The sequence below is a fragment of the Macrotis lagotis genome, chromosome 1 (genome assembly GCF_037893015.1).
Source record: "Macrotis lagotis isolate mMagLag1 chromosome 1, bilby.v1.9.chrom.fasta, whole genome shotgun sequence".
Taxonomy (NCBI): Eukaryota; Metazoa; Chordata; class Mammalia; order Peramelemorphia; family Peramelidae; genus Macrotis; species Macrotis lagotis.
Window position 1 is genome coordinate 849,333,017 of NC_133658.1, and position 25,877 is coordinate 849,358,893.

General features: G+C 38.3%; 1 protein-coding gene across 1 annotated transcript in view; it reads right to left on the reverse strand.

Annotated features, from left to right (window-relative positions):
• The window catches only part of GRIK3 (glutamate ionotropic receptor kainate type subunit 3), a 309,202-nt gene that overhangs the window by 26,836 nt on the left and 256,489 nt on the right, over positions 1-25,877 (reverse strand). Inside the window, exons 12-13 of the mRNA XM_074216447.1 lie at positions 18,393-18,616; positions 6,053-6,171 (exon numbers count right to left, since the gene is read on the reverse strand). Of these exons, the coding sequence (XP_074072548.1) occupies positions 6,053-6,171; positions 18,393-18,616 (343 nt within the window). The remainder of the gene's footprint in view (positions 1-6,052; positions 6,172-18,392; positions 18,617-25,877) is intronic.

A 25,877-nucleotide genomic window follows, 5' to 3' on the forward strand; every position in this document is an offset into this window, starting at 1 on the left:
ACTCAGACCATCCTGACTCCAGATCTGAAGCTCTATCCACTATGGAATCACCAATTCATCGATAAATGCTCTATTAAACAATTACTAGGTGCCAGACATAACCCTAGACACAAAGGATACAAGTCTAAAGAGATAAACAATGCCTACTCACAAGTAGCTAACAGTCTAAAGGAGTAGAGCAAGGAGAAGTGGTGGTATAAAATCGGGTGGTATAAAAATATAGACAGTATCAATAGCTTAACTGTCAAAAGAGAATTTTGCTACTAGCATTAATAGCTTCAGGCCTGTTGTGAGAAAAAGTCCTTGGTAGATTGGAAATACTCCAGTGGTCTGAAGTACTCAATCCCTAGAAAGTATTGGAAGCTATAGAAATGTGAGTGATTCTTCTTCATTGTTATTCTGTCTCCACTGGGCACAAGCAAGTTATGCTTCAAGGGGTTCTGATACTTCCCATTTCTGTCAAGGACATCACCAGTCTTGCAGGTACCCAGGGTCACAACCTAAGTGTCATCCTTAGCTCCTCATTTTAGATAATAATAATAATGATAATAATAATAATAATAATAATAACAACAATAATAAAGTGCTAGTTTTCATATGACACTTTCAGGGTGTTACAATAATTTCCAAATATCTCATTTGACCTCGCAATAGTCCCAGGAAAGAAGTTCTATAATTATCCACTTTTCTATAGTTTGAAGAAATTGAGATAGGTAAACATTAAATGAATTACCCAGGATTACATAACTGATGAAGGTAGAGGATAGGGAATGAGCCCTTATTAAGGTCTTACTATTTACCAGATACTGTTAAATGATTTACAAATAATATTTTATTTAATTCCCACAACCATGTGAGATAGGTGATAATATAATCCCCATTTTATATAGTTGAAGAGAGTAGGCAGGAAGAGTTAAATGACTTTTTCAGGGTTACTCAGCTAAATATATGAGGTCAAATTTGAACTCAGATCTCCCTGAGTTCAACCTCTCTGTTGCTTTGGCAATATCATCAGTTGCCAAACCTTGTTATTTTTTCCTCCTAAACATCTCTCATATATGTTCCCTTCTCCTTCACCCACACAATCATCACCATAGGCTCATAACAAGCCTCACCTCCTATTTGAAGGAGTAACCTATATATTCTCCTTACTTCAAGTGTTTCCCTTTCCAGTCTTCTCCCTTTCCCTTTCCCCTCTCTTCGTTTCCCCTTTTCTTTCCCTTCATCAAGTGCCAAAATAATTTTTTCTTAAATCATAGCTCTTACCATGTCCACTCTCCCCCAACCCATAAATTCCAGGGGTCCCCTATTACCCCTAGAATTCCAAATGAACTCCCCTTTTTGACATTTAAATCTCTTTACAATATTGGCTATATCCTACCTTTCTTGCCTAATTATACTCCCTTTTATATTCATCAATCAGCCAAACTGCCTTTCTTCCCTAGTTCTTACCCGGAATTTGATTTCCTGTGTCTTCCTTGGGAAAAGTACTACCTTCTTATTATCCACCTCTTGGAATCCTTAGTTTCTTTCCTTTAAGATTTGTGTCAGATATAAACTTCTTTTAGAAGATTTTTCTAGGGGTGTCTAGGTGGCATAGTGGATAAAGCACCAGCCTTGGAGTAAGGAGTACCTGGGTTCAAATCCGGTCTCAGACACTCAATAATTACCTAGCTTTGTGGCCTTGAGCAAGCCACTTAACCCCATTTGCCTTACAAAAAAAACCTAAAAAGAAGCTTTTTCTAGTTCTCCTTGTGTGCCTTCCCTTCCATGGTTATCTCTAGTCATATATGTCTATATATAGTGATATTGCACCCTCTATTAGAATGTAAACCCTTTGAAGACAGGAGCTATTTTGCCTATGTTTTTGTTATCTCTAGCACATACCTAGTAAGTGTTGAATACATTATTGTTGATTGATTGGTCGATTGGATAGCATGGGCATGCTTAGGCATGATACAGAGATCAGGAATGGAGAGAGCTAGGAACCTATTCTTCACCACAATAAAACATGCTAGCCATAAAATGCAAGCTTTGTCAGATTCTTTCAAGCTGGAGAGAGTCTGAATTTGGGCTCTGTGGTAGACTGGGAGGTCTGTAAACAGATTTGGGATTCATCACAGAAGGAGTGGCCATCCAGGGATGACTTGTTTCAGCTCTATCCATTCTAAAAGATATCTATAAAGAAGTGGAGGTATTGGGCACCTTGCATGAGACTTTGTACACAGTAGATGCTTATCAAATGCTTTTTGAATGCTATTATACAATAAACTGATAAAATTTTGAATCATTGAGATACTGTAAGTCTATATTTTGTTGGATAAATGGTGACATCTTTGTAGGTACTGTCTTAACTGGAAAGAAATGATGATAAAGATGATGAAGATTACAACAACTACCACTATTACTATAATCCTCTTTGGGACTCAGTTTATGCTTCTGTAAAATGGTGAAAATAATACTTGCACAGTCTACCTTGGGAGGGAAAGCACTCTGTAAACCTTTGAGGATCATAGACTCATAGATTTAGAGTTGGGGGGACCATAAAGCCTAACTAGTCTACCTCCTTCATTTTTACAAATGAGGAGACTGAGTCCTAATTGTGCTACAGAGATGGATGCTATCATTATCTTTAGTGTGTTTATGTTTTTCTCTCTTTTCTAGTAGAAAGGTTTTAATGAAACAGTATTATTTGACAATGGATTCAACATTACAAGACTTTGGTTCCATTCTGGTTGCTTCTTATAACTAATGTTACTTTATTTAAACCTCTTTGACTTCAGTTTCTCTTATTGAAGGGTTTGGAAAAGGCAACCTCTGAAGACCCTGTTGATTCTAAAGCTAAGATCCATTTAATTTCTGTGTCTGATCACCTCAGAGCTTTGGAAGGGGGACATAGAACAGGAAGAGCAATTTCTGAATTCTAAGCTACTGTCAACTCTTCCTGTCCATGCAACTGGATAGAGGCAATTGAGCTGATAATCTGAAACTGTCAATAATGCCAAATTTGTGGGATCATAGAATTATCAATCCAGAGTTGGCAGAGACCTTAGAGTTCATTAAGTCCAATAACCCTCATTGTACTGGGAAGAAACAGCAATTGTATTAAGTAATTTTCTTAGAGTCACACAGTTATGTGCCTAAGGCAAAATTCATGACCCAGGTCTTCATGACTTTACCTCTAGCCAGTCAACCAATAAGTATTTATTAAGTTTCTTTGTGTTAAGAGTTGGAGATACAATAATAAAAAGATCAGAAACCGTGGGATCTCACATTTCAATGTGAGAATGTAAACAATGACATATATGTTGTTTGGATATTCAGTTGTATCCTAATCCTTGTGATCTCATATGGGATTTTAGTTCAAGTCCCTTCTGTTAGTGATCAGGGAACCCCCCCAAAATGGGAGAAACCTTCCTAAGGGAGGTTGAGCTTGTGTTAAAAGTCAGTGATGGGGCTGGAGCAAGGGCAGGGAGGCTGACTTTGATACTGGGCATTATCTTTTAGAAAGAACATCATGCATACCCAGAGGTGGGTGACAAGAAAGGAAAGGGAACTAGAAACCTTTAGAAATTATGTTGAAGAAACTGGGGATACTTAGAGAAAGGAAACTGCAGGTCTTTGCAATACTTGAAAAGGTACAGTCTATTGTAAGAGGGATTACTTGGGTTTTCCTTGGTTCTAGAGGGTAGAACCAGGAACAATGGGTTTGGTAGGTGGGTCTAGTTGTAGGGATGTAGCTTTCAGCTTAATATAAAGGACACTCCAACACAGATGTCAGAAATGAAGGCTGTCTAGGGGTAGAAGAGGGTATATCCTTTATGGGGCCTCCCATGGATGAAGCTGGGGGGTCACTTTTTTTCAGGAACATTACACAAGGCATTGCTATTCAAGTGCAATTTGAGTTTGAGGTCCTTTTCTCTCCTCTTTAGCTCTTCTATTCTATGCCTATGTGTATTTCAGTCACATTTTCGCATGTAGATGGCTTCATGCAGAAGCCACACTTGACTAAGTGAGGGTTGATTGCCATCTGACCTTGTCTTTCTGAGCAGTTGTCTCTGTGCAGGATGGTGTGATATGCTTATGCATGAGACACAGGTAAGGTATGGAGAGAGACAGGAGCCTACTCTTCATCCCAACAACACATCCTGAAGATCACCAAGAGTCTCTTTTGAAGCCTCTCAAGACAACTATTTTACTTCTTTTTCCCTTAGTGAGGTTTTTTTGTGCCTGAGCCATAAGATTTCTTTATGCTTTGAGCCATAAGCGACTTGACCTATTAGAAGCAACTCTTGGGGGTGGGATATTGCACATGATCTGGAGCCTGGTCTATGCAGGGTGGCCCCCATCAAGTGTAGGTGCCTTGGGGACCTTCTCAGAGGCTTCGTCCCTGAAAAAGAGTTATAAGATAGCCTCTCACTCTTCCAGTTCTCTGTAGAAACCTACTTCTGACAGCTCCCCTGGGGAAGGCCCAGTCTCCCTCCCTCCTCCCTATCCCTAGCCTTTGGCAACAAGGACCTTTGGAGGAAGGAGGGAGGGAGAGGCTTGAAGCCTTAGAGAGAGAAGTGATTAAAGGCCCTTGGACAAGAACTTTATTTAATTGGGAGCAGTAGCAGAGAAATGGTATTCCTACATAATCCTAGCAAGAGCTCCTAATAGACAGTCTTCACTAATCAAGAAAATGGGAGGGGGAGAGAGAGAGAGAGAGAGAGAGAGAGAGAGAGAGAGAGAGAGAGAGAGAGAGAGAGAGAGAGAGAGAGAGGAAAAAGAGATAACAAGAAGGGGAGGGGGAGGGAATCAGCAACCAAGCAATTGCCAGGCCTCTTTCTCAAGGTCTGATCCTGTCTTGCCTCAGTGAGTTTAAGCTCATCTGCTATTTTGAATGTGTCTCCTAATGAATTGAGGCTAAGCTGAGGGCAGATCTCTGGACCAAGAGAGAGGCAAAGCAGGGGAGTAGGTGGTAAAAAAGGGGTAAAAAGTAGTCTTTATTCTGTGGCTGTTCTAAAGTCACAGACACAAGAAGACCTCAATAAACATTTGATGACCAGTAGAGCCCCTCCACAGGGAGGGCTTCATATGGAAAGATAGCTTCCATACTCTGGATGGTCTCCCAGGGAAGTAGTTCTATGTGGGTCTCTCAGTTCTACCCAGGTCTCAGTTCTACCCACTGCCTGTAATTCTATGGGTTCTTTTTTCATAAAATCATAAAATCAGACTTTTAGAAGTATCTTTGGTGGTACCCACATTTGAAAGGAATCCTGAATTAAAGTGTTCCTAGGCAAAAAAGCTGGGCATTAAGATGGCATAGTGGATAAAGTGCTGGTCCAAGAATCACAAAGTCCCAAATTCATATGCAACTTCATATGTATGATGCTAGACAAGTCATTAAATCTCTGTCTGCCTCAATTTCCTCATCTGTAATATGATGGTAATGGTGAAGATGCTAGTGATCTCAATGATGACAATGGTGATGACATAAATTAATTCCATTCTAGGCTGCATTTCTACAATGGGTCTCTAACCTACCCTGTGACCCTTTTTTTTTTAAAAGTTTGTTTTTTTGCAAGTCAAATGGGTTAAGTGACTTGCTCAAGGCCACACAGCTAGGTAATTATTAAATGTCTGAGGTCAGTTTTGAACTCAGGTACTCCTGACTCCAGGGCCGGTGCTCTATCCATTGCACCACCTAGCTGCCCCTCCGTGACCCTTCTTAAAGGTCCTCCTTAAACTTACAACATTTCATGAACAAAGTCTGCTTATTCTATCCCTTGCCCTAGGACTGGAACAGAGTTGATATAATGACCAAGAAGGATCTAAAGGGGACTACAGAATCCCAGGACTGGAAGGCAATTCAAGGATCACCTAGTTCAAGCTCTTTTCCCAGTCTGGATTCCCTTTCTATGGAGGACAGGGACTCGTTTTATTGTCTAGGTCAGTCTGATCCTTTGACTGAGATTGGTAAACCCAGCCCTAACCTACAGGAATTAGAGACAGGACCAGAGCATGAGGCCATGATAGAAGGGAAGGTGAAAGCAGGATGGGAAGGTCCTACCTTGCTGCATCAAGGAGCCCATCCCAAACCAGAAGCTGTTGAGTAAAGTGAAGTTGTTTTCCACGATGTCTGAGCCAGGGTTACAGGGATGAGCATCGTACCACTCATAGGGACTGAACCTGTAGAGGACAAGGGAGAGGGAAGTTGTGAGACTGGGGAAAGAGAATGGGGGAAGGGGATTAGGGGAAACACAGGGAGAAGTGGTGAGCTGAAACATGAGAAGGGGATGAGGGAGACTGGATGAACACCAAACATCTCCCACATTAATAATATAACAAGACCAGACATCCAATAGTTGCATAAAGGCTACTATTAGGGAATAACAAAACAATGATGACTCAGAACTGTGTTTCCAGTCATGATCAGAGTGAAAACTAAGTCTAAAATATGAAAGTAACAGCAGAAGAGTAATGTCTGAATCCCTTCTCTAAAACATAAAGCTTGAGATTCAAATGTGTTTATGGATATTCAAAGCCCTAATAGTCACTGCCCTAAAAGCCACAAGGAAGAGGATTGGCACACTGCTTGTATTACTTAAAATAAACCAATCAGTAGCCTTGAAGATAGTCATGCAAAGGGAAATCAAGTTAGTGGCTTTGCCAACTTTCTTTTCATGATAGACCATGAGATGATGCTGGCCCTTGAGCCAAGACCCTGCTCCCAGGGGTCTGCCCTTTCTCTGACTGAGTTAATAGTTTCACAGCCGTGGAGACACATCCCCTCAGGATCCCAACCTTTCCTGAGCAATTGGATCCAATGCCTAATTGTTGTAATTGCCTTCAAGCCAGATGGGCTAATTATTCTCCCTTTTTCATCCCTCAGGAGAACCCTAGAAGTTCAATGATAAAGCCTGAATCTGGCGCTGTTCCTGTCACCATCTTGCCCCATTGCCAGAGAAGAGACAAGGCTAGTCCTGGGGCAGGAACTTAAGAATAGCGTGGAATCTCTGGGACCAGTTTTCAGTCAAAGGGAAGAGATATCAAGGTAGGAATTTTGAAGGTTAGCCTATCAGGAACAACCTGGAGTTGGGGTTTGTTTCCTCAAGTCAATCAATGAGCATTTAATGTTCCAAGGCCTGTTAAACAAACAAAACTTCCCCAGTGCCACACAAAATACACATAGACAATTTTGAAAATAGACAGTTGGTCTAGCAGGTCACCTCCCCCACAATACCAGAATCATGAGAATGAGCAAGTCACAGTCACAGGCTACCAGGTTTTGCATCACTTCCAAATACCTCCTGTCAGGGAGGCGAATTAATGACTTCCCAGCTGTCAAGGGCAAGGCTGTGAGTTCCAGGCAATCAGGGATAATAAGACTGATGGGGCATAGTGGAGAGTGTTGAAATTTCCCCTTGAACTTGGAATCAAGGAAAATTTGAATCCTACATAACTTAGTGATAACCTATGATAATGATAATCTATGTGACTTTAGGCAAGTCACGTAATCTCTCTTAGACCCATTTTCTTCATCTGTAAAATGAGGGGGGTTGGATTCTTGATGATTTTTCAAGGTCCCTTCCTACTTTAAATCAAAGTTAGAAGGAACCTCAGAAGCCAATCTTCCACATTTTAGAGGTGGGAAAACTAAGGCCAAGAGAGGTTAAAGTGATTTGGCTAAAGTCATACAACTATCGTTAAGTAGTGGAGCCTTTATCTGAATCCAGATCTCTTTCCAGTTCTTCTACTAGGACCATATTTCTCCTTTCCTTTCTCCTAAAATCTATAGAGTTGTCCAAGTTGCTTTAAATCAGTTTTCTTTCTTCTATTAGACTGTGAACTCCCAGAGAGTAGGGACTGTTGTTTTTTGTGTTTGATTTTGTCTTTCTTTGCATCTGGTACATGTAGTTGGTTTTTAATTAATGCTTGTCACCCTGATCTGACTAGAGCACAGTGTCTATTTGTCCAGTAAGACTTCCTGAATGAGAAGCAGCTTAGATAAAATAGTATCTAGTAGAAAGTATATTGTCATCTTCCTTCATTAGACTAACAAACTGAAGCACAAGGAGTTCATCACTTAAAGGTCAAAGCTGAGAATCAAACACAGGTTCTTTCCCTTCTATTAGCCTTACAGCTTCCTATTTATCCTCCCTGTATGCCCACTTATTTTGCAGCTTTCAGGAGGTCTTCCTGGTCCTTCAGTCTCGAAGAACATCAAGACATCAGGGAAGTGATGCCAAGACACGCACATGAATTGAATTTGAGTGTTATGCTAAGTCACAGGTCTCATTTTCTCCTCCAGAGCCATGTGTGTCCAGAGGCTATCAGGGAGATAGCCCTGGATGCGAGGCAATCAGGGTTAAATAACTTTCCCAAAGCCACACAGCTAGTAGGTGTCAGAGGTTGGATTAGAACTCCAATCCTCCTGATTCCAAGGCCAGTGCTCTATCTGCTGTGCCATCTAGCTGCCCTCCGGGAAGGTGCTTTCTATCAGATAACCCACAAGATTTGGAGGTAAAAAGCCAAGGGTGGTTCAGACTGATTTATGGAAGAAGGACATTGAAATGTTGAAATGAAGTCAGGAAAGAGAAATATCATTTTCCAGAATCCTGGGGGGGGGGGGAGGAAAGAGAGAGGAGGGAGGGGAGAGAGAGAGAGAAAGAGAGAGAAAGAGAGAGAGAGACAGAGACAGAGACAGAGACAGAGACAGAGACAGAGACAGAGACAGAGAGACAGAGAGACAGAGAGACAGAGAGACAGAGATGGAGCTAAAGAGAGACAGAGAGACTACTACTCATATAACAAGGAAGGCTCAGACAATTATCAAGTCGTCAGAGAATGTCTCCAGGGCTTTCAAGGTTTGTAGGGTCTTTAAAAGACAAAAGGAATAATGAAAACTTCCATTTCAAGGAGCTTCTTCCAGTGTAGCAACAGGACTGGTGGCTGCTCAGGAAGGGTTGTGCATGTTGAGATCAAGATCCAGGTCAGAGATGGTCTCCCCTCTTCAGAGCTGGGAAGCTTAGAAGCCTTGCTGACCAAGGACAGTCTTATCTCAAATGACTTCTTTTTGGTTTATATAGCAGTGGTGGAGAGCAGTAAGTATTTCAAAGAAAGCTCCAAGGAGAAGACCCAAACTTGAAATTCTTAGATCTCAAATTGCCTCTCTAGAGAAGGCTCTGATGAAGGACTTGACACCTCCTCAAACTTTAAAGGAAAACAAGAAGCAGAAAAGGAGAAATATGAGTTTTGTGGAAAGATGTGGGGGATGTCAGTAAGGAACCAGATGGAGGAGGCTGAACAACACATGGGCCTTCATTGACAGCTCATAGCTCCTACTCTGCTCCAAATGACTCAAGACCAGGAATATGACTCAAAATCTGGAGCCTGGCCCTGTTCTCAGTCCTCCAGAAATTTAGAGAAGGGGTTCAAAGAAGAAAGTCAATACTATGACTCCAGAAAGAACACTGAGGTCAGTTGTCTTGAGTTTTGAGTCCAATCTCTGACATATAGTAGCTGTGTAATCCCCCTGTGCCACATTTTCCTTTTCTGTAATTTGGGCTATTTGGCCTTTGCATGAGCTTTATCACAGGAAAAAACACTTTGCAAATCTTTCAGGGCTATAAAAATAAGAATTATTACTTTGAGTAGTATCTCCTCATATCTTTTCATGGAATTAAGATAGAAATAGTCCTTGGGCAAATTGCTAGCCTACTATTATTCTTTTGTATTTAATATTACATGGGCCACTACTGCTTTTTGTAGTTTTTTTCCAAAGAATTCAGATTTAGGCTCATCTTCTATACACTTTGAAAACATACTTGGTATACCTGTTTGTAAAACAGGACTGCAGGGATAATATACATTGTGTCTTGTTCTCAACATGCTTTTGACCTTTTGCTATGTCTCTATTTTGAAAATCTTTCTTTTATGTAGTTTGATGAATTATGAGTGTTTGGAGTGGTAAAATCTATTAAAAACGTTATTCTTAAGTTTTTATGGATCAGTGTCAAGATGAAGCAATTATGGGCAACATTTTGGTCTTCAATAATGGTCTAGATTGAGTACAGTTTAGATAGTGAATAATTCAAAATATTTAAAAGTCTATATTTGTAGAATGGTAAATGAAAGATAACAAGCTTTTGATATGTAATTCTAGCTACCAGGTCACAAATTGCTAGGTTTTGAGTAGGTGTTAATTATTTATAATCTAAAGAAATATGTAGATAGTGTCTATCATTTCTTTACATAACCCACATTGGTCCCTACTTCTTAAGGATAAACCTGATATTAATTCCAGATGTAATGACCAGACTCTGAATCACCATTATAAACCTTTTGTTTCCATCAACATATACATAATTCAGCAGCCTGTTCATTGTTCCATCATAGGCATATTTCTTTGTCAAGTGGAGTTCATGTGGGTGTTATCTATGGAACACCTTTTGATCCCAATCTTGGATCTTGGCCTTTTCATAGAATTCATCCAGTAGCAAATCACTTTAAGTCAAATTTGTCTCATCTTATATGTGAATTTTCTATCAGCCTTTACTATTGCTCATTGAAATGATGCCTGCTTTTTCCAAAACTGTTTCTTTAGGTCTTCTAATTTGTTAAATTCTCTAAGGATACCTTCTTCCTTCTTTTCAGCAAGGAAGTGTTAATCTTTCTATAATTGCCTAAAGGGTTATGTGTTTCATAATATCATCTAGGTTTTGTGAGAATACTTTCCAAATCTTATTATTATCTATTTTGTAGTTCTAAAAGGACATATCAGCATGGTCTTGCATATATGTTCTTCCCATACATCTTCTATTTCAGAATGCTAATAAAACTCTTAATGTATTCAAACACAGGCTTCCCTTTGAAATCTTTATGCCTGATGTTTTTTGTCTGGAGGAGACCTATGTATTTGTGGGTATCATCTTCAATCATTGGTTCAATGTGACTTCTAGATTTAAGCTTGAAGCCTTCACTTTCTTTCATTGACATTCATTATAATCTTTGCATTTTGGGGGTCCAGGAGAAAATTTTGTATCATTGAGCAATATTTGATGAGCAAGATTCAAAGGAGCTGTTTTAATTTTTTTGGTGGAACTATATATAACCCAGTGATTATTAAGATGTGTTGTTTCAACTTCTCCCAGACTATGTTTGGTACTATTTAGGATAAATAACCATATATTTAAAACAGGCAGATCTAAGTGGGTTTAATTGGTTTTCCCCTCAATGCAATGCTTTATGTCAATGGTTATTGACATTATGTTGATAATATGTTTTTACATAGAAAACAGTTTTCCACATGGTCATCAAATGCTACAGTTCTCACTTCACTGGGAACTCTTTTTATATATTTGCATTATATGAATAAATCATAAGTGTACAACTGAATCAAAGGTTCTGAGATAATCAACAGAAGGAGTAAAAAACTCATGGCACTTTAGGGCAGCTTGTTCTATAACTACTGAATCAGTAATAAGTTACTCTTTATACCCTCTGGGACTTTTTGACATACTCTTTTTGTTCTTCAGCCAATATATTGCTTTCTTGTATTTATGGATTTTTTAAGTGATGCAAGCTATAAGTGCTTTTTATAAAATGCATAAGTATATAATTGACCTGTATTGAAAGGGGTCCCTGGTATTCTCATCTTTTAATAAAAGAAAAAGAATTCTTGTTAGGAATGAAAGAAATAATTTTAAAAGCATTTATTAGGCACTTACTACATGCTAAGCATTGTGCTAAGTGCTGAGGATATACAATTGGAAAAGTGGATACAGTTCCTCTCTCAATGAGCTCACATTCTATTGAATGAGACAATATATATAGGATGTTTCAACTCAGATAGCAAGATCTCATGGTCTTTAGGGTGCAGAGGCAATGCAATTAGTAATGAATCTTATTTAATGTTATATGCACTAAAAAAATAATATCTGTTTCTGATGTTGAATCAATTGATAGGACTTTGGTGGTAGGAACTTTCTTTTCTGAGTCTTCACTAGCTATGGCTGCTGAGGAGGTGAGGATTGTGGCAGAAGTAGTGGTCAGGATACATCTCCAGGTTGGCTGCTGTCCTGGATTGTGGGTAGGTAAGCTGGGGTGGAAGCAGGACAGGTGGTAGGACTGGAATTGCTGTTCCCAGAAATCTTGGGTTTTGGAATGTCTATCAAAGTCAGAGGGCAGGTGGTGGTCAATGATGGTGATGGTTTAACTTGATTGGCATATGTGTTTTTCTGTCTCCCTCAAGGTTCTTTGCTGCTTCACTTGATAGCAGGACTGATGGAATCAAGACTGGCAGAAGCTGGTAAGGTCCTTTGCTGCTCTGTTTTACACCAATTATTATGGATGGTCTAACTGGTTTAGCAGTTTTGCAAAGAAGCTAGAGTTGTAGTCACTTCTCTTGAAATAAGTTTTTTTTATTCATTATATTGGAGATATGAAAGTTGTCTGGTATTCATTTGATCCAACTTGAATTTCCATTGTACCAGTATTCTTTGTTGTTGTTGTTTTTTGGTGAGGCAATTGGGTGTTAAGTGACTTACCAAGGGTCACCCAGCTAGTAAGTGTCAAGTATCTGAGGACAGATTTAAATTCAGGTCCTCCTGATTCCGGGGCCAGTGCTCTTCTACTATGCCACCTACCTACCTCTTAATAGAATTCTTGTGAGTAGAGAGATAACTGGAAATTTTTCATATCCCACTCCCTCTAGGATTTTCTGTTATTTTGCTTCTCAAGTTCTTTATTAATGTCTTTGATGTTGAAGTTTGTTTTGTTTTTAAACTGCTTTTTACTACTTCTTATTACCTTAACTGTTAAACTGTTATAAAGGACTCTCAAATTTTTGATATCCTTTTACTTTCTGGATTCTTTTCCACATTTTTTTTATTTTTGCTATTAATTGAGCAATATAATCATAATAATAGCTAACATTTATGTAGCACTTTAAGATTTTCAAGGTGCTTTAAAATATTATTTTTTAATAAATCACAATAATTCTGAAAGGTAGGTATTATATTATCCCAATTTTACAGATGAGTAAACTGAGGTAGCTGATCTTGGACTGGATTTGAACTTGGGTCTTCTTGACTCAGATTCATCACTCTATATACTGTGTATAGTCAGTCAGCTATACAGCTGACTAGAAATTTGAACATGACATTCAAATTTTCTAATCCATGTGCCAGTCAGATTTTGTTGTGATTCTCACAGATTTTTAATAGCTCTCTCAGATTACTTCTGCCATGGGAGTGGGCGATCCCCTTATTTCTTGATGGCTCCACTCTTCTTCCTTGGCTTTTACTCACATGGCAATTACTGCCATATATATATATATATATATATATATATATATATATATATATATATATTTATATATATATATATATATAAATATATATATATATATATATATATATATATATATATACTGCTATGTGCTGATCTTAAAATACCTTTAAACTTCCTATCAAATACTATAAGAGAATAAGTTTGACTATGATGGTAATACCAGATACCAGTTTAAAAAAAATATTCTGTTTTAGTCTTTCAGTTAAATTCCAATCATAGTATGCACATTTCCTTCTCAAAATTACATGACCTCCCAGGACTCGATTATCCATTTTTGCATTAGGTATAATTTCTAAAGTTTGCAGAAAATGGAAATTTTTAATGACTTCAGGGTCTTCAATTGTTCCTTCTTCAGATTTATAGAAGCACCTTCATTTTTATCTTATATTTTATGCAATCTTGGTTTCAGGATGAAGTTAATTTTTATAATTATTCTCCTGGTAATTGGACAGTAATATATTATTATATGACTTGTAGGAGGGCACTATTTATGGAAAGCAGTGCTTAATTCTGGTGGCATGTGCTATTAGTTTATTTTTTTATCATGCCCTCTATGGTTTGCTATGTTTAATGGTCAGCACTCTGTGTGTGTGTGTGTGTGTGTGTGTGTGTGTGTGTGTGTGTGTAAGCATGTTTCCTTTTTATTAAGCAAGTAGAGGTGGTGTGCTTTGGTGGAAAGACCATGGAAGTATTTTACCAGGCAGGACATTTATTAGTATTTTTGGCTTGTTTCAGTGAATCTTATCTTCTCCTGATAACAGAATGTGAATGCATGTTTAGATCTTCAATGTTAAGGTTATCATCACCATGGTATTTGAGCAGGGCCAGATTTCAAGCCATACTACTTCATGTATTTCCTCACAGGACAGTTCCATCACACTAGCTGGGGTGTAGACCCAATAAGAGTCTAGAGCTACCAGACCCATATAGGTACCATAGTGATCTCAGAGAACAGAAAGTCCTTCTAATACATGACTCTGACTGACTTTCTGTTTTACTATTGATCTCCACCTCCCTCCCATCCCAACCTCACAATATGGATGATGGATTAGACTTTAAGGAGGATTATAATTATTCTAGATAATATATATATATATATATATATATATATATTCTAGATAATATATAAAAATATATCTGCAGATCTGGTTTCTGATTCTTGGGCTTCTAACCAGCATCCCTCCTTTTCTTCTGGCTCTTTAAGATTTTTGATCTGGACTAATATTGGCCCTCTGAATCTTGGGATTCTTTACATATTGGGATTTAAAGAATACAACCCAGGGGTCACTTATTTATCTGTCAGTGTGTCTCATTCTTGCCCTGAATTTGAGACCGAGTCAAGGGAATTCTCCTATAAGAGCCAGATGAAGGGGGGTAAGGGGAAGGTGCCAAACCTATCACTTGCCTGGAGGAGGAAGAAAGTTCAAGGTCATGTCCAAGTGTGAGCCAGATGTGCTGGAACAGATGAGGGAAACAGCAATGGCCCCTGAAACAGTGCAAGGTCTCCAAGGTCAGAGGTATAACTTGGACAGAATTGGTTTCCAGAAAAGACCCACAAAAAGACAGTGGCTCCCCTCTGATAAGGGTGAAATTGAGAAGTATTCTACTTAATCCCCAAGACCTGAATTGCCTCTAAGATACAGGTATGAGCCCCAGTATTTTCAATTCCCTTGGCAGGGCTTTCTGTAAAGGGACTGGGTTAGCTCTGGATGGGGGGAGGGCGGAATTCCAGTTTAGCTCCCTTGAGTTCCCTCTGGCCTTTTTTTCCTCCCTTAGAATTAGAATTAGAAACATTTTAAGAACTCAAAAAACTCAAAGACCACATGACCAGTCCTCTTATTTTATATATAGGGAAACAGAGGCTTAGAGTATAAATAACTTATCTGAGTATACACAATAAAGGTGCATATGTGTGTGTCTATACATGTATATATGAGTATATACACAAATTCATACATATATACGCATACTATGTATGCGTATATATGTATATATATAATATATGTTTTATTTCCTTTTCGAAGTAGCATGATAAAGTATGAAGAGTGCTGGACTTGTAATTAGAAAATTTGAGTTCAAATCAGTACTTTGCCATTTACTATATGACAGGGAAAACCCTTATCCTCTCTAAGCCTCAGATCCCCTATTTATAATATTATAAGGTCTGCATTAAAAACAGCATCTAAAGAATACTTTAAGGTTTGAAAAGTACTTTACATGTTATTGCATTTGATTCTCACAAAAACCCTGAGAGGTAGGCTCATTTTACAGATGAGAAAACTGAGGTTTCAAGAGTTTAAATGACTCATCCAGAGGTATACAGCTAGCAAAGAACTGCAGCAGGATTCAAACTTAAGTCTTTAGGATTCCAAGTCCTATTCCTTTTATATTGCCCACCTCAAAAGGCTTTGGTGAAGTTCAGATTAAGTAATAATAGGAAAAAGGGCTTTCTAAGCCTTGAAACTTACATAAAAGTCAGATATTATCATGGGATGAAGATGATGCATGTCCTTTGTTCTTGAAGAAGACTATGACATCAGGGAGGTGATGCCATGTCAAGCACATGAACTGGATTTGAGTGAGGAGGGGCTATGCTAAATCACCAGCCTCACTTTCTCTTCCAGAGTCACCTGGATCCAGTGGCCATGAATCAGGACAACTGGAGATCCTGGATATGAGGCAATCAGGGTCAAATGACTTGCCCAAGGTCACAAAGTTAGTAAGTGGCAAGTATCTGAGGTTGGATTTTAACTCCAGTCTTCCTGACTCCAAGAGCAATGCTCTATCCACTGCAGACAGAACACTGGATCACCTGATAGGTCCTACTGAAGGTAGCGATTTCTTCTGTTCTGATAATGGAATGAGCTCTGTGTGGGTATTCCAACCCAGGCTCCACCATCTTGTTAGAAATTAAAATGCCTCCTGTATTCTATTTTCCAGGTCCCAGGATCAATAACATCTCTATTATTTTCTACTATACAAGAGGAATAAGCCAGTGGCTATCTGCAAAAGGTCCTTCACATATTCTAGTTAATTCAGAGTTAGAGCTGGAATCCCTGACCCTTCGATCCTTATGTTACATGGTGCCTAAAGGAGGTGATGGCAGGAGCCAGAACACCTAATTCTCATGTATTTGGGCTGTTTCATATCTGCTGGCATCAGGGACCCTGTCACACTGAGATGTGACTGGAAGGGATAGTAGTTTTCTAAAGGAAGGCAGTCTGTTGGTTAACAAGCAACTACCAAATAGTGCTCAGAATCATGGAACCTCAAGATAAGGGAGGTCAGAAGTCATTTGGTTCATCTCTTAGCTGAAGCATGAATTCTCTCTACAACTTCCTTGCTCATTAAGTTTCTGAACAAACTCCTTCAGTGATGAGGAACCAACCAACTTGCCAGAGAACTCATTCTATTTTTAGGAAGCTTTACTTCTTCAATTAAATTTGACAGGCACTTGCACAATGGATAGAGTTGGACTTGGAGTCTAGAAGAGTCAAATTCAAATCCTGCCTCACACAGGAACTCAGTGACTCTGGAAAAGTAACTTAACCTCTGTCTGCCTCAGTTTTCTCATCTGTAAAGTAATGAGATTGGATTAGATAACTTCTAATGTTCCATTCAATTCTAAATTTATGATCCTATTATCCTGAGTTTATTATGTACAAAGTGCTGTCCAGTGTGTTTGGATTCTTTACCAGACACTTCCCTCCCTGTCCTTGATTCCCAGACACCTCTGTCTCTGGATTCCTTGTGCCTATCTTTCTCCTTGAACTCATGACCAAGCAACTATCTCCTTAAGCTTCAAAAGACACCAATTTTCCCATTATCTTCCCCATGTCTAAATCTCCTCCTTGCTGTAGATAGATCAGAGAATTTCTGGTTCCTGACATTGAACCTGTAGCATCAATCACTTAAGGTTCATTCCTCTGATCTCTTCTAACCTCTGTAAGATGTTTCCTGATGTCTTTGTGCTAAAAACATCACTGAGAAGACTCCAAAAACATTTGATGTGCCCTTCCCTTTTCACATTGCTCATACAGAGTGGCAAGACCCAGTCCTGGGTTGAATTCTTGGGGCTTCTCTTGGATTAGCAAAGTGGCTAATGTTCTAAGAGAAGCAGAACCTGGGCACACCATCCAGCTGACAGAAGGCTGTTGCTCTTAGGAGGGGCACAAAGTGTTGAAGTAATGACTGAGAGAGGCAGCTAAGAGCAGCTTGAGGTGGCTGCTTTGCCCCAGATTGGCAATTGTGGGAAAAAAACAGGTGTGAAGGAATGTGTCCTAAGTTATATAATGTGTGCATGAGTACACATGAACACATACACATAAATACATGTGAGATGTCTGCATGGGTGCATGGACACATGACTACTAGTATGTATGGCATCAGATACCCTATGTATTGTGAGGGTTCTCTGACTAAAGTCAAATCTCCTTGACCCTTGTAACCCTAAAGTAATCTCAAGTTTACCATGGAACTTGGCTTCTCCTGGTAGTACTATCTTTAGTTACCAGCTCAATCTTCCCCTGAATGACATGATGATACTCAACCCTAAGACAGAGCCTAGAGCTTCTGGGAATTCAAATTTTTGGAAACAGAGTCCAGGTCATGGATAATTCTGGGTTCTGAAGGTCAGTCCCAATTCCCATTTTTAGAAGTTCTCAGAGGCCCTGGCAAGAGGGAGAGGGAGCAGAAAATCCCTAACCTTTAACCCTGGATCTGGTACTGATACAATAAGAATGGTAAAGATGCAGATTGCATAGTGGAAACTAAGGCAGAGAAGGAGATAGTTTGTCCAGTCACATGGTGATTTTGTGAGTGAGAATATAGGGATACAAATCTAGATATCTTGATTCCGTGTCAAAAGTTTTGCCTCTTGACCCATTTTGTGCCTTCTTCCCACAATTCTTTATCAATACAACATGGCCCCATGTCACATACAGTAACCCTAGAATAATAGGGAACCAAACACCATGGATGATGAAAACCCCATCTTCCTCATCATAAACAAACACCATTACAACCCCAATCCATGAAGCTCTGAAGTCTCCCCTTACCTGGCAATGACGAAGAGAACACAGCTGACACCCAGATAGGCAAGAAGGACATACATCCAGATGTCAGGAGACAAGGGATTGAGGAAGGAGAATACACCTGGATTGGTGCCATTGGGTTTCCGGTACAGGATACTGACGCCGAGGGTCATGAAGGGCTTGGAGAAGTCAATGGCTTTTTCACGGATATGAGTGATGGTCAGAGGGGCTACAGCCAGGTCTGCCTTCTGCATAGAGTTGGGGAGAGACATGGAAAGAAGCTTTGAGAGATGGAACTAGTGAAGGTTTAGAAGAAAGGGCAATAGGGTATTGCTTAGGGTAGCTGGTGGAGAACCTTTTCTGTGAACTGTATGCTAGGGAAGGAGTCAATAGACATGAACCCTGGTAGCCTAGATTTTTGAAGAAACTAGTTCCAGAGGAGTGAGTGTATTTACTTTTATAGGGAGAATATTGAGGAGAAAAAAGCATGGAAATGTGCTAGATTTGGAATGAGAGGGCTTGGACTTGAATACTGTATCTATAATATATTACTTGTGTGACCTTGGGTAAATCACATTCCCATGTAAAATGAGGACATATCAAAGTTCCTTCTAGTTAAAAAGATATGAGCTTATAACCTCTGGGCCAATTTTCTTTGCAGCTAATATATTTGAATTCCCAGAGGAATACTGTTCTTCTAGGATATATTAAGCAAGCCATACCTCTCCTGAACAGTAGCCCATTGCTCTGGCCAGGAGCAGGAACCACATACTGTAAATATAGAGAGGAAGGACTAGCCACCTGGCATTGAAAGGACAGGGCTTCTCAGGAAGATTATTCAATAGTGAGTTCACTCAATTTAATTAGTGAAACATTTGTTAATCATTTTTATGTGAAGTAGTCTATGTTTAACCCGAGGATACAAAAATGAAGTAAGAAACAGATTGCACTAAAGGAATTTACAATATAATGGGGGTAGTGGGAACATGTTATATAGATAAATAGGAGGCCAGGAAGTGCTAACACAGGAGTGATTTATTCAAAGTCCTAGAAGATTGAGGAGGAAAATATCATTGTCAGTGGGGAAGGGAACTGTGATAAAGATAACTGGAGGTGTTCTTGGAGTTGGCCTGGAGGGACAAAGGCAGAGGTTGATGGGAAAGAGTAGAAGGAGTTCATCTCAATCATGGGGGCAGGGATAATGTGGGCAAAGATAAGGGTCTATAAGAGCAGTAAGTATGTGATGGTGAGTAACAGAAGGCAATGCTTGAGAAGAAGGTTGGAATCAGATTGTGGAAGATCTTGAGAAAAAAATCCCTCTGGATTTTCAATCAAAAGGCCTGAATTTGAATTCTGACTTTGTTCCTTAATAGTTCCCATTGTGACTTTGGGAGCAGACCCTTAATATTTTAAAATTTTTTTATTTATTTAAGGCATTGGGGTTAAGTGGCCTGCCCAAGATCACACAGCTAGGCAATTATTAAGTGTCTGATGCTACATTTGAACTCAGGTCCTCCTGACTCCAGGGCCAGTGCTCTATCCACTATGCCACCTAACTGCCCCGCAGATCCTTAACCTTTTCAGGCCATTTCTCTCAGCTTTTTTCTTTTTTTAATAAAGATTATATTAAAGGTCCCTTTCAATTCTACTACCTCTGAGAATCCAGGGTCAGCAGGTTATACTTTATTCTACAGAAAACAGGAAGTTATTGAAAGTTTTTTAGCAGGGAATTGATGTAACCAGAAGAGAGTAATTAAACTGCATGTGCTGAGACTCACTTTCATGGTAGGGTAATCATTTATCTAGGGTTATAGATGGACCTTGGAGGGCAACTTGCCCAGATATGTGGAGTACCATTTTGTGGCAATGTTATTTCAGGACCACAGACAGCTCCTAATAGTTGTACTTCAGATTCCAAGCTACAGAAGTCAAGTTTCTGATATCTTTTCTGTTTAAAAAAAAAAAAAATCTATCTATATGTATACACATATATGTATATACAAACACACACATGTGAACACACATATATGTATGTGTGCATATATCAAAATCTCTCTATATCTATATCTATATATCTATAGATATAGATATCACAGTCACACCACCCACTTCAGACCTGACCTTAGTCCTACTCGCTGACTGGGCCTTTGATTTTCTCATATTGAGAATAATTGAATGAAAGACTAAATCTGATTAAAATCTTCCTTTTGATGTGTTACCATGGAAAAATTCCTTAGTTTCCTCACCTGTAAAATGGAATTAATATCTGTAGTAATTGCCCTCTAAGGTTGTTGTGGGGCTCAAATAACATAATGTGTAAAAAAGGCTTCACAAACTTTGTAGATCTATATCAATATAAGTTGTTGTTATTATTATATTGCAGTCCCATCAAGCCTCAGGGGTTTCAATGAGATTATATTTACTGCCTTGTGTTAAAATCTTGAGTTCCGTTTGTTTATGACCCACAGTTGGCATATTGGTTTATGGATATTGGAGGCTATAAGTATTTTCCCTGACCCTTTTCTGGTTATTCCTCTCAGTGAATTACTGGCTTCCACCTCCTCCATTATTTGTCGTTCTTTGTCAACCTCATATCCTAGATAGTACCTAGCTTTGCAGTTTGAGCTGGCTATTTTCTTCTTCTGTTTTCTAAAGTCCTTTTGCCTGGATTAACAAGTCTCTGGTCAAATAGTCTCTTGCCAATATTTGTGACATGTACTCAGTGACCAGCTAGAAGTTTACCATTTTGATAATTTAAGTCATAAACCAGGAAACTAAATTTCATTCTTTGTTATGTTCTGAAAGCTTCCCTTGATAGGGAAACAGGAAGAAAAGATGAAAGTAAGAAAATACCAGATAGTAGAAGCTAGGCAGATTGGAAATAAATTTTTCTGATATCATAATTTTCTACAGGCCTGTTTTACTTTTGGGGGCTATATCAGAGCAGGCATACATCCATGCCATATAGCTGTGACTAATGTTTGTTTAGACTTCAAGAGATAAGGAGGCAGTTTAGGTAGTACAATGGATAGAATACCGGTCTTGGAAGTCAGGAAGACCTGAGTTCAAATCCAGCCTCAGACTCTTACTAATTGTGTGGCCCTGAGCAAGTCACTTAACCCTGTTTGTCAAAGTTATCTCAACTGTAAAATGAGTTGGAGAAAGAAGTGGTTTATCAGCCATTATATCATTTTTGATGAAAAAAACTCCAAATGGGGTCAGAAAGAGTTGACCATGACTGAAATGACTGAATAACAACAAAAGAAAAGAGAAAGAGAAAGAGAAAGAGAAAGGAAGGGATAGGAACCCTTTCTGATTAGATTGAGATAATAATAGATCATAGAGAGAAAAGAGAATTTAAAAGTCCTTATTTTTTTCTTACTTTTGCTATCAAGGAGGCCAATCTTTATATCAGGAATGATAGAAGAAAAATATTTAAACAGGGACTTAAAAAACCAAGAAGAATGAGAAGATGGAAGGGGAAACATAGAACTGTCCTTGATGAGTTCAAGTCACAAGTTCCAGACAAATTTCAACCCAGTATATTGAAAGAAGTGGCTGATGTGATTGTTGAGGTGCTGTCACTAATTCTGAAAAATCACAGCGAATGGAAGAGGTGTCATAGGAATGGAAAAGGGCAAATAGTCTAATTTTCAAAAAAGGAAAGAAGATGAATACTTCAGCCTCTAAGTTGGTGAGCTTGACATTGATTCTAGGTAAAATTCTAAGGTAGACTATGAAAAGGGTGGATTGTGAACACTTAAAAGGGTTCAGAAGGTGATCATTAAGAACCAGCATGGGTTCATTAAGAACAAGTAATGCCAGACTAACGTCAAGTCCATTTTTTACAGGGTTACTAGCTACGTATATCAGGAAAATTCACTAGCTTAATATATTTGGATTTCAGCAAGCATTTGGCAGTTTCTCATGATATCCTATTGAAAAATTTGGAGAGATGTCAGCTAGAAAATAGTTTTTAGGTGGGTTTAGAACTGGCTGACTGACTGAACCCAAAGTAGTGACTAATAGATTGATTTCAACCTGAAGAGAGGTCTATAGCATAGTAATCATGGTTCTATCCTTGACTTTTGCTCTATTCAACTTTTTAAAAAATTGATGGCTTTGATGAAAGCATAAATGGAATACCCATTAAATAATCACTTATATTTATATAACTCCTTAAAGCTTACATTACTCCCTTTGACCCTTATAACAATTCTGTGAGGTTTCTTACAGGTTATTTTCTTAGAGGTTATATTTCTCATTTTAGAGATGAGGAAACTGAGGCTCAGAGTAGGTAAATATTTGTCCAGAATCATATAGCTAGCATTAGATGTAAGACTTGAACCTAGATCTTCCTAACTCAGGTCCAAACAATCTAAAGATGGGAGTGACATTTAACCTAACATACTCAAAAACTTTTTTAAAAAAGGAATTTTAAAAGTGGAATGAAGTTAAGGGAAAAATGAATATGAATAAATGTTAAGCTCTTCACTTGGGTTCAAAAAATCAAATGTATATGTATAGCATGAAGGATATTTGGTTAGACAGCAATTCATGTGAAAAAGATGTAAGACTTCTAATAGGCTGCAATTTGGATATGAATTAATATTGTAAAATGACCACTAATAGATGCAATTTCATTTCAGGTTGTGATAAGAGAAATCAAAGGATCCCAAGCAAAATAGCCAATAGATCCCCTCTCTTCGATTCTGATCAAACTCATTTGAAGTATTTTGTTCTATTCTAGTCACTATATTTTAGGAATGACATTGACAAGTTAGACAATATCAATAGGAGAATAATTAGGATTAAGGGTTGACTTGAAACCAGGTCACAGTGAAGTTCATTTGAAGTCAATGGAAATGTTTAGTCTACAAAATAAAAGACTTGGGGGAGATATAACTGATTTATTCGAATATTCAAAGCACTAATAAATGGAAGAGGGATTAGCTGGATTCTGATTGACTTTGAAGGATATCTTAGTCCAACTCCTACCTACTGAAGGAATTCCTTCAGATGGTCAAACGGTCTCTTGTTTGAGTCTCTCTAATGATAGAGACCTCACTTACCATATGGGAAAGTTAATTCCATTTTTAGAGTTAAGTTCTTCCTTGCATTATTGTGACTGTTACTGGACACAATTCCATCCTCTGGAATCATTCAGAACAAATACAATTTCCTTTATTCATGGCAGCCATTCTCAATCTTGTCCCTCACTTTTCTTTTTTTCTTTAGATGAAAAAATTCTCAGTCTTACCAAGCAAAGTTCATTTTCCTAGTCACAGTTGTAGCCAGAGAAGGCTACTCTCTTTCCTGTCTACTTATCTGTGTTAGCATCACAGAATTACAGACTCTAGAACTTAACTGAAAATCCTCGTCTGATAAAGAATCCTGTTTATATCTCCTTGGCATTCATCTGTTGAAGATTCCTAGGGAAGAGGATCTCATCACTTCCTGAAATAACCCCTTTGACTTGTGGACAACACTAATTAGTAGCAAGTTTTTCCCTTTTTAAATCAAGCTTAATATGTACCTTTCTATATGTTCTTCTACTTATTTTTCCTAGCTCTCCCATCTGGGGATAAACAGGTGTCCTTTCTATAATATAGTCCTTCCAATACCCAAGTCAGCTATTAGGTCCTTGCTAAACTTCCTTTTCTCCATGCCAACTAATTCTATCACCTTCAACTGGATGACAGTATTGAGATATTCAATGTCTTTGAAGGCTAGTTCAACTTTCATCACCTTCAAGTGTTTATATGAGATAACTTTGGGATGCCTCACTGATCTGGTCATTGTCTCTCTTTTTAAAAATTATCTTTATTTAGTTATCAATTTTAATTTATCTATTTATTTTTTAGTTTTTTTTTGGTTACTGTCTTCTAAATGCTCTACAGTTTACCAATGTCCTTCCTAAAATGTGCTAATATTTGAATAGCATACTTCAGATGTGGGCTGACTGAGGCAGAAGAAAATAAGACCATCATCTTCCTTTTTCCAGATAGTGTTTTAGAGAAGGATGCTAATCCACAGATACTATTCTTTTCTCAAGCAATTCCTAATTTCATATTTTTGCTATAAACATTCTTTTGCCATTTTGGAAACTTAATGATAATGATAACAACAATAATAAAATTGCTAAGATGACATGTAAACACAGTTGCAAAAACTGTCATTGAAACTGATCACATTGACTTTTCCCTGGTAATTAGAGATGTTCTCAAAATTCAAAATCTCCAAGTAACATTTCCCAAGCCTAGGTTTCTTTTTTAATTTAATTTTTTCCTTAATTATATGTAAAGATAATTTTCAGCATTCATTTTATGTAAGATTTTTGAGTTCCACATTTTTCGCCTTCTCTCCCTTTCTTCCTTTTCCCCCTCCCAAGACAACAATTGATCTGATAAAGATTATACATTTACAATTATATTAAACATATTTTCACATAAGTCATGTTGTGAAAGAAGAATCAGAACAAAAGAGAAAAAAAGCATGAGAAAGAAAAAAAACAAATTTAAAAAAGTGAAAATAGTATATGTTTTGGTCTGCATGGACTCCAAACTTCTTTCTCTGGATGTGGGTATGCTAAGTGCTTTTTAGAGTTATCTCATTTTGTCTTCAGAAAAATCTGGAAGATGTTAGCATTATTATTATTATTATTATTATCATCCCAATTTTATAGTTGAGGAAACTGATGCAGACAAAGGTTAAGTGACTTCAATCATCACTTTTCTGAATCTAAATCTGAATCACATCTTCCTGACTCCATTCCAATACTCTATCCACTGTACCACTAGGTGCCTCTTTTTTTCTTCTTCTTTTTTTTTGGAAGGCAATAGGGTTAAGTGACTTGCCTAATGTCTCACAGCTAGGTAATTATTAAATGTCTGAGGCCGGATTTGAACTCAGGTCCTCTTGACTTCAGGGCTGGTGCTTTACACTAGGTGCCTCTTAATACAGCCAAAGGTGAACTTAATTTTTTTGAATGTGTAGGTAACCAAGAAAACTGAAGAAACTCCATTTTTGTTTTGTTTCTCTTGTAGCCCCTCTCTATTTATGACCTTCCTTTGTGCTGAAACAGCAAGTATCCAGAACAATTTTATTTATTAGGGCAAGGTTATGAGAAGCAGTTAACCCAAACAATTGTCTGTCCTGTTACCACCAGCCCCACAATTTTAACCCCAAGTCCCTGGTCAAAAGCCTTGTCCATTCAAGAGGTTTCTTGTATTCAATTTACTTCCTCCTTATTAAAATCTATATAAAATTTATACTTTTGTTCCTTCAGCAAGTTTCTCTCTGTGCAGATAGGGTTCCCTTGCTGGCAAACTCAGTAAACCCTCTTTAGTTCCTAAATTTCTGGTTCTGGTTTTGCTTTGTTCTAGTACTGGCAATTATATGGACAGTAAATGATGGTTGCAGTGGGATTCCTAGATGGAGAGGCCTGTGGACTAAAATCCAGGATTGGTGACTAGAGGAATGCCACAGGTTCTGCACATTCTGGATAAA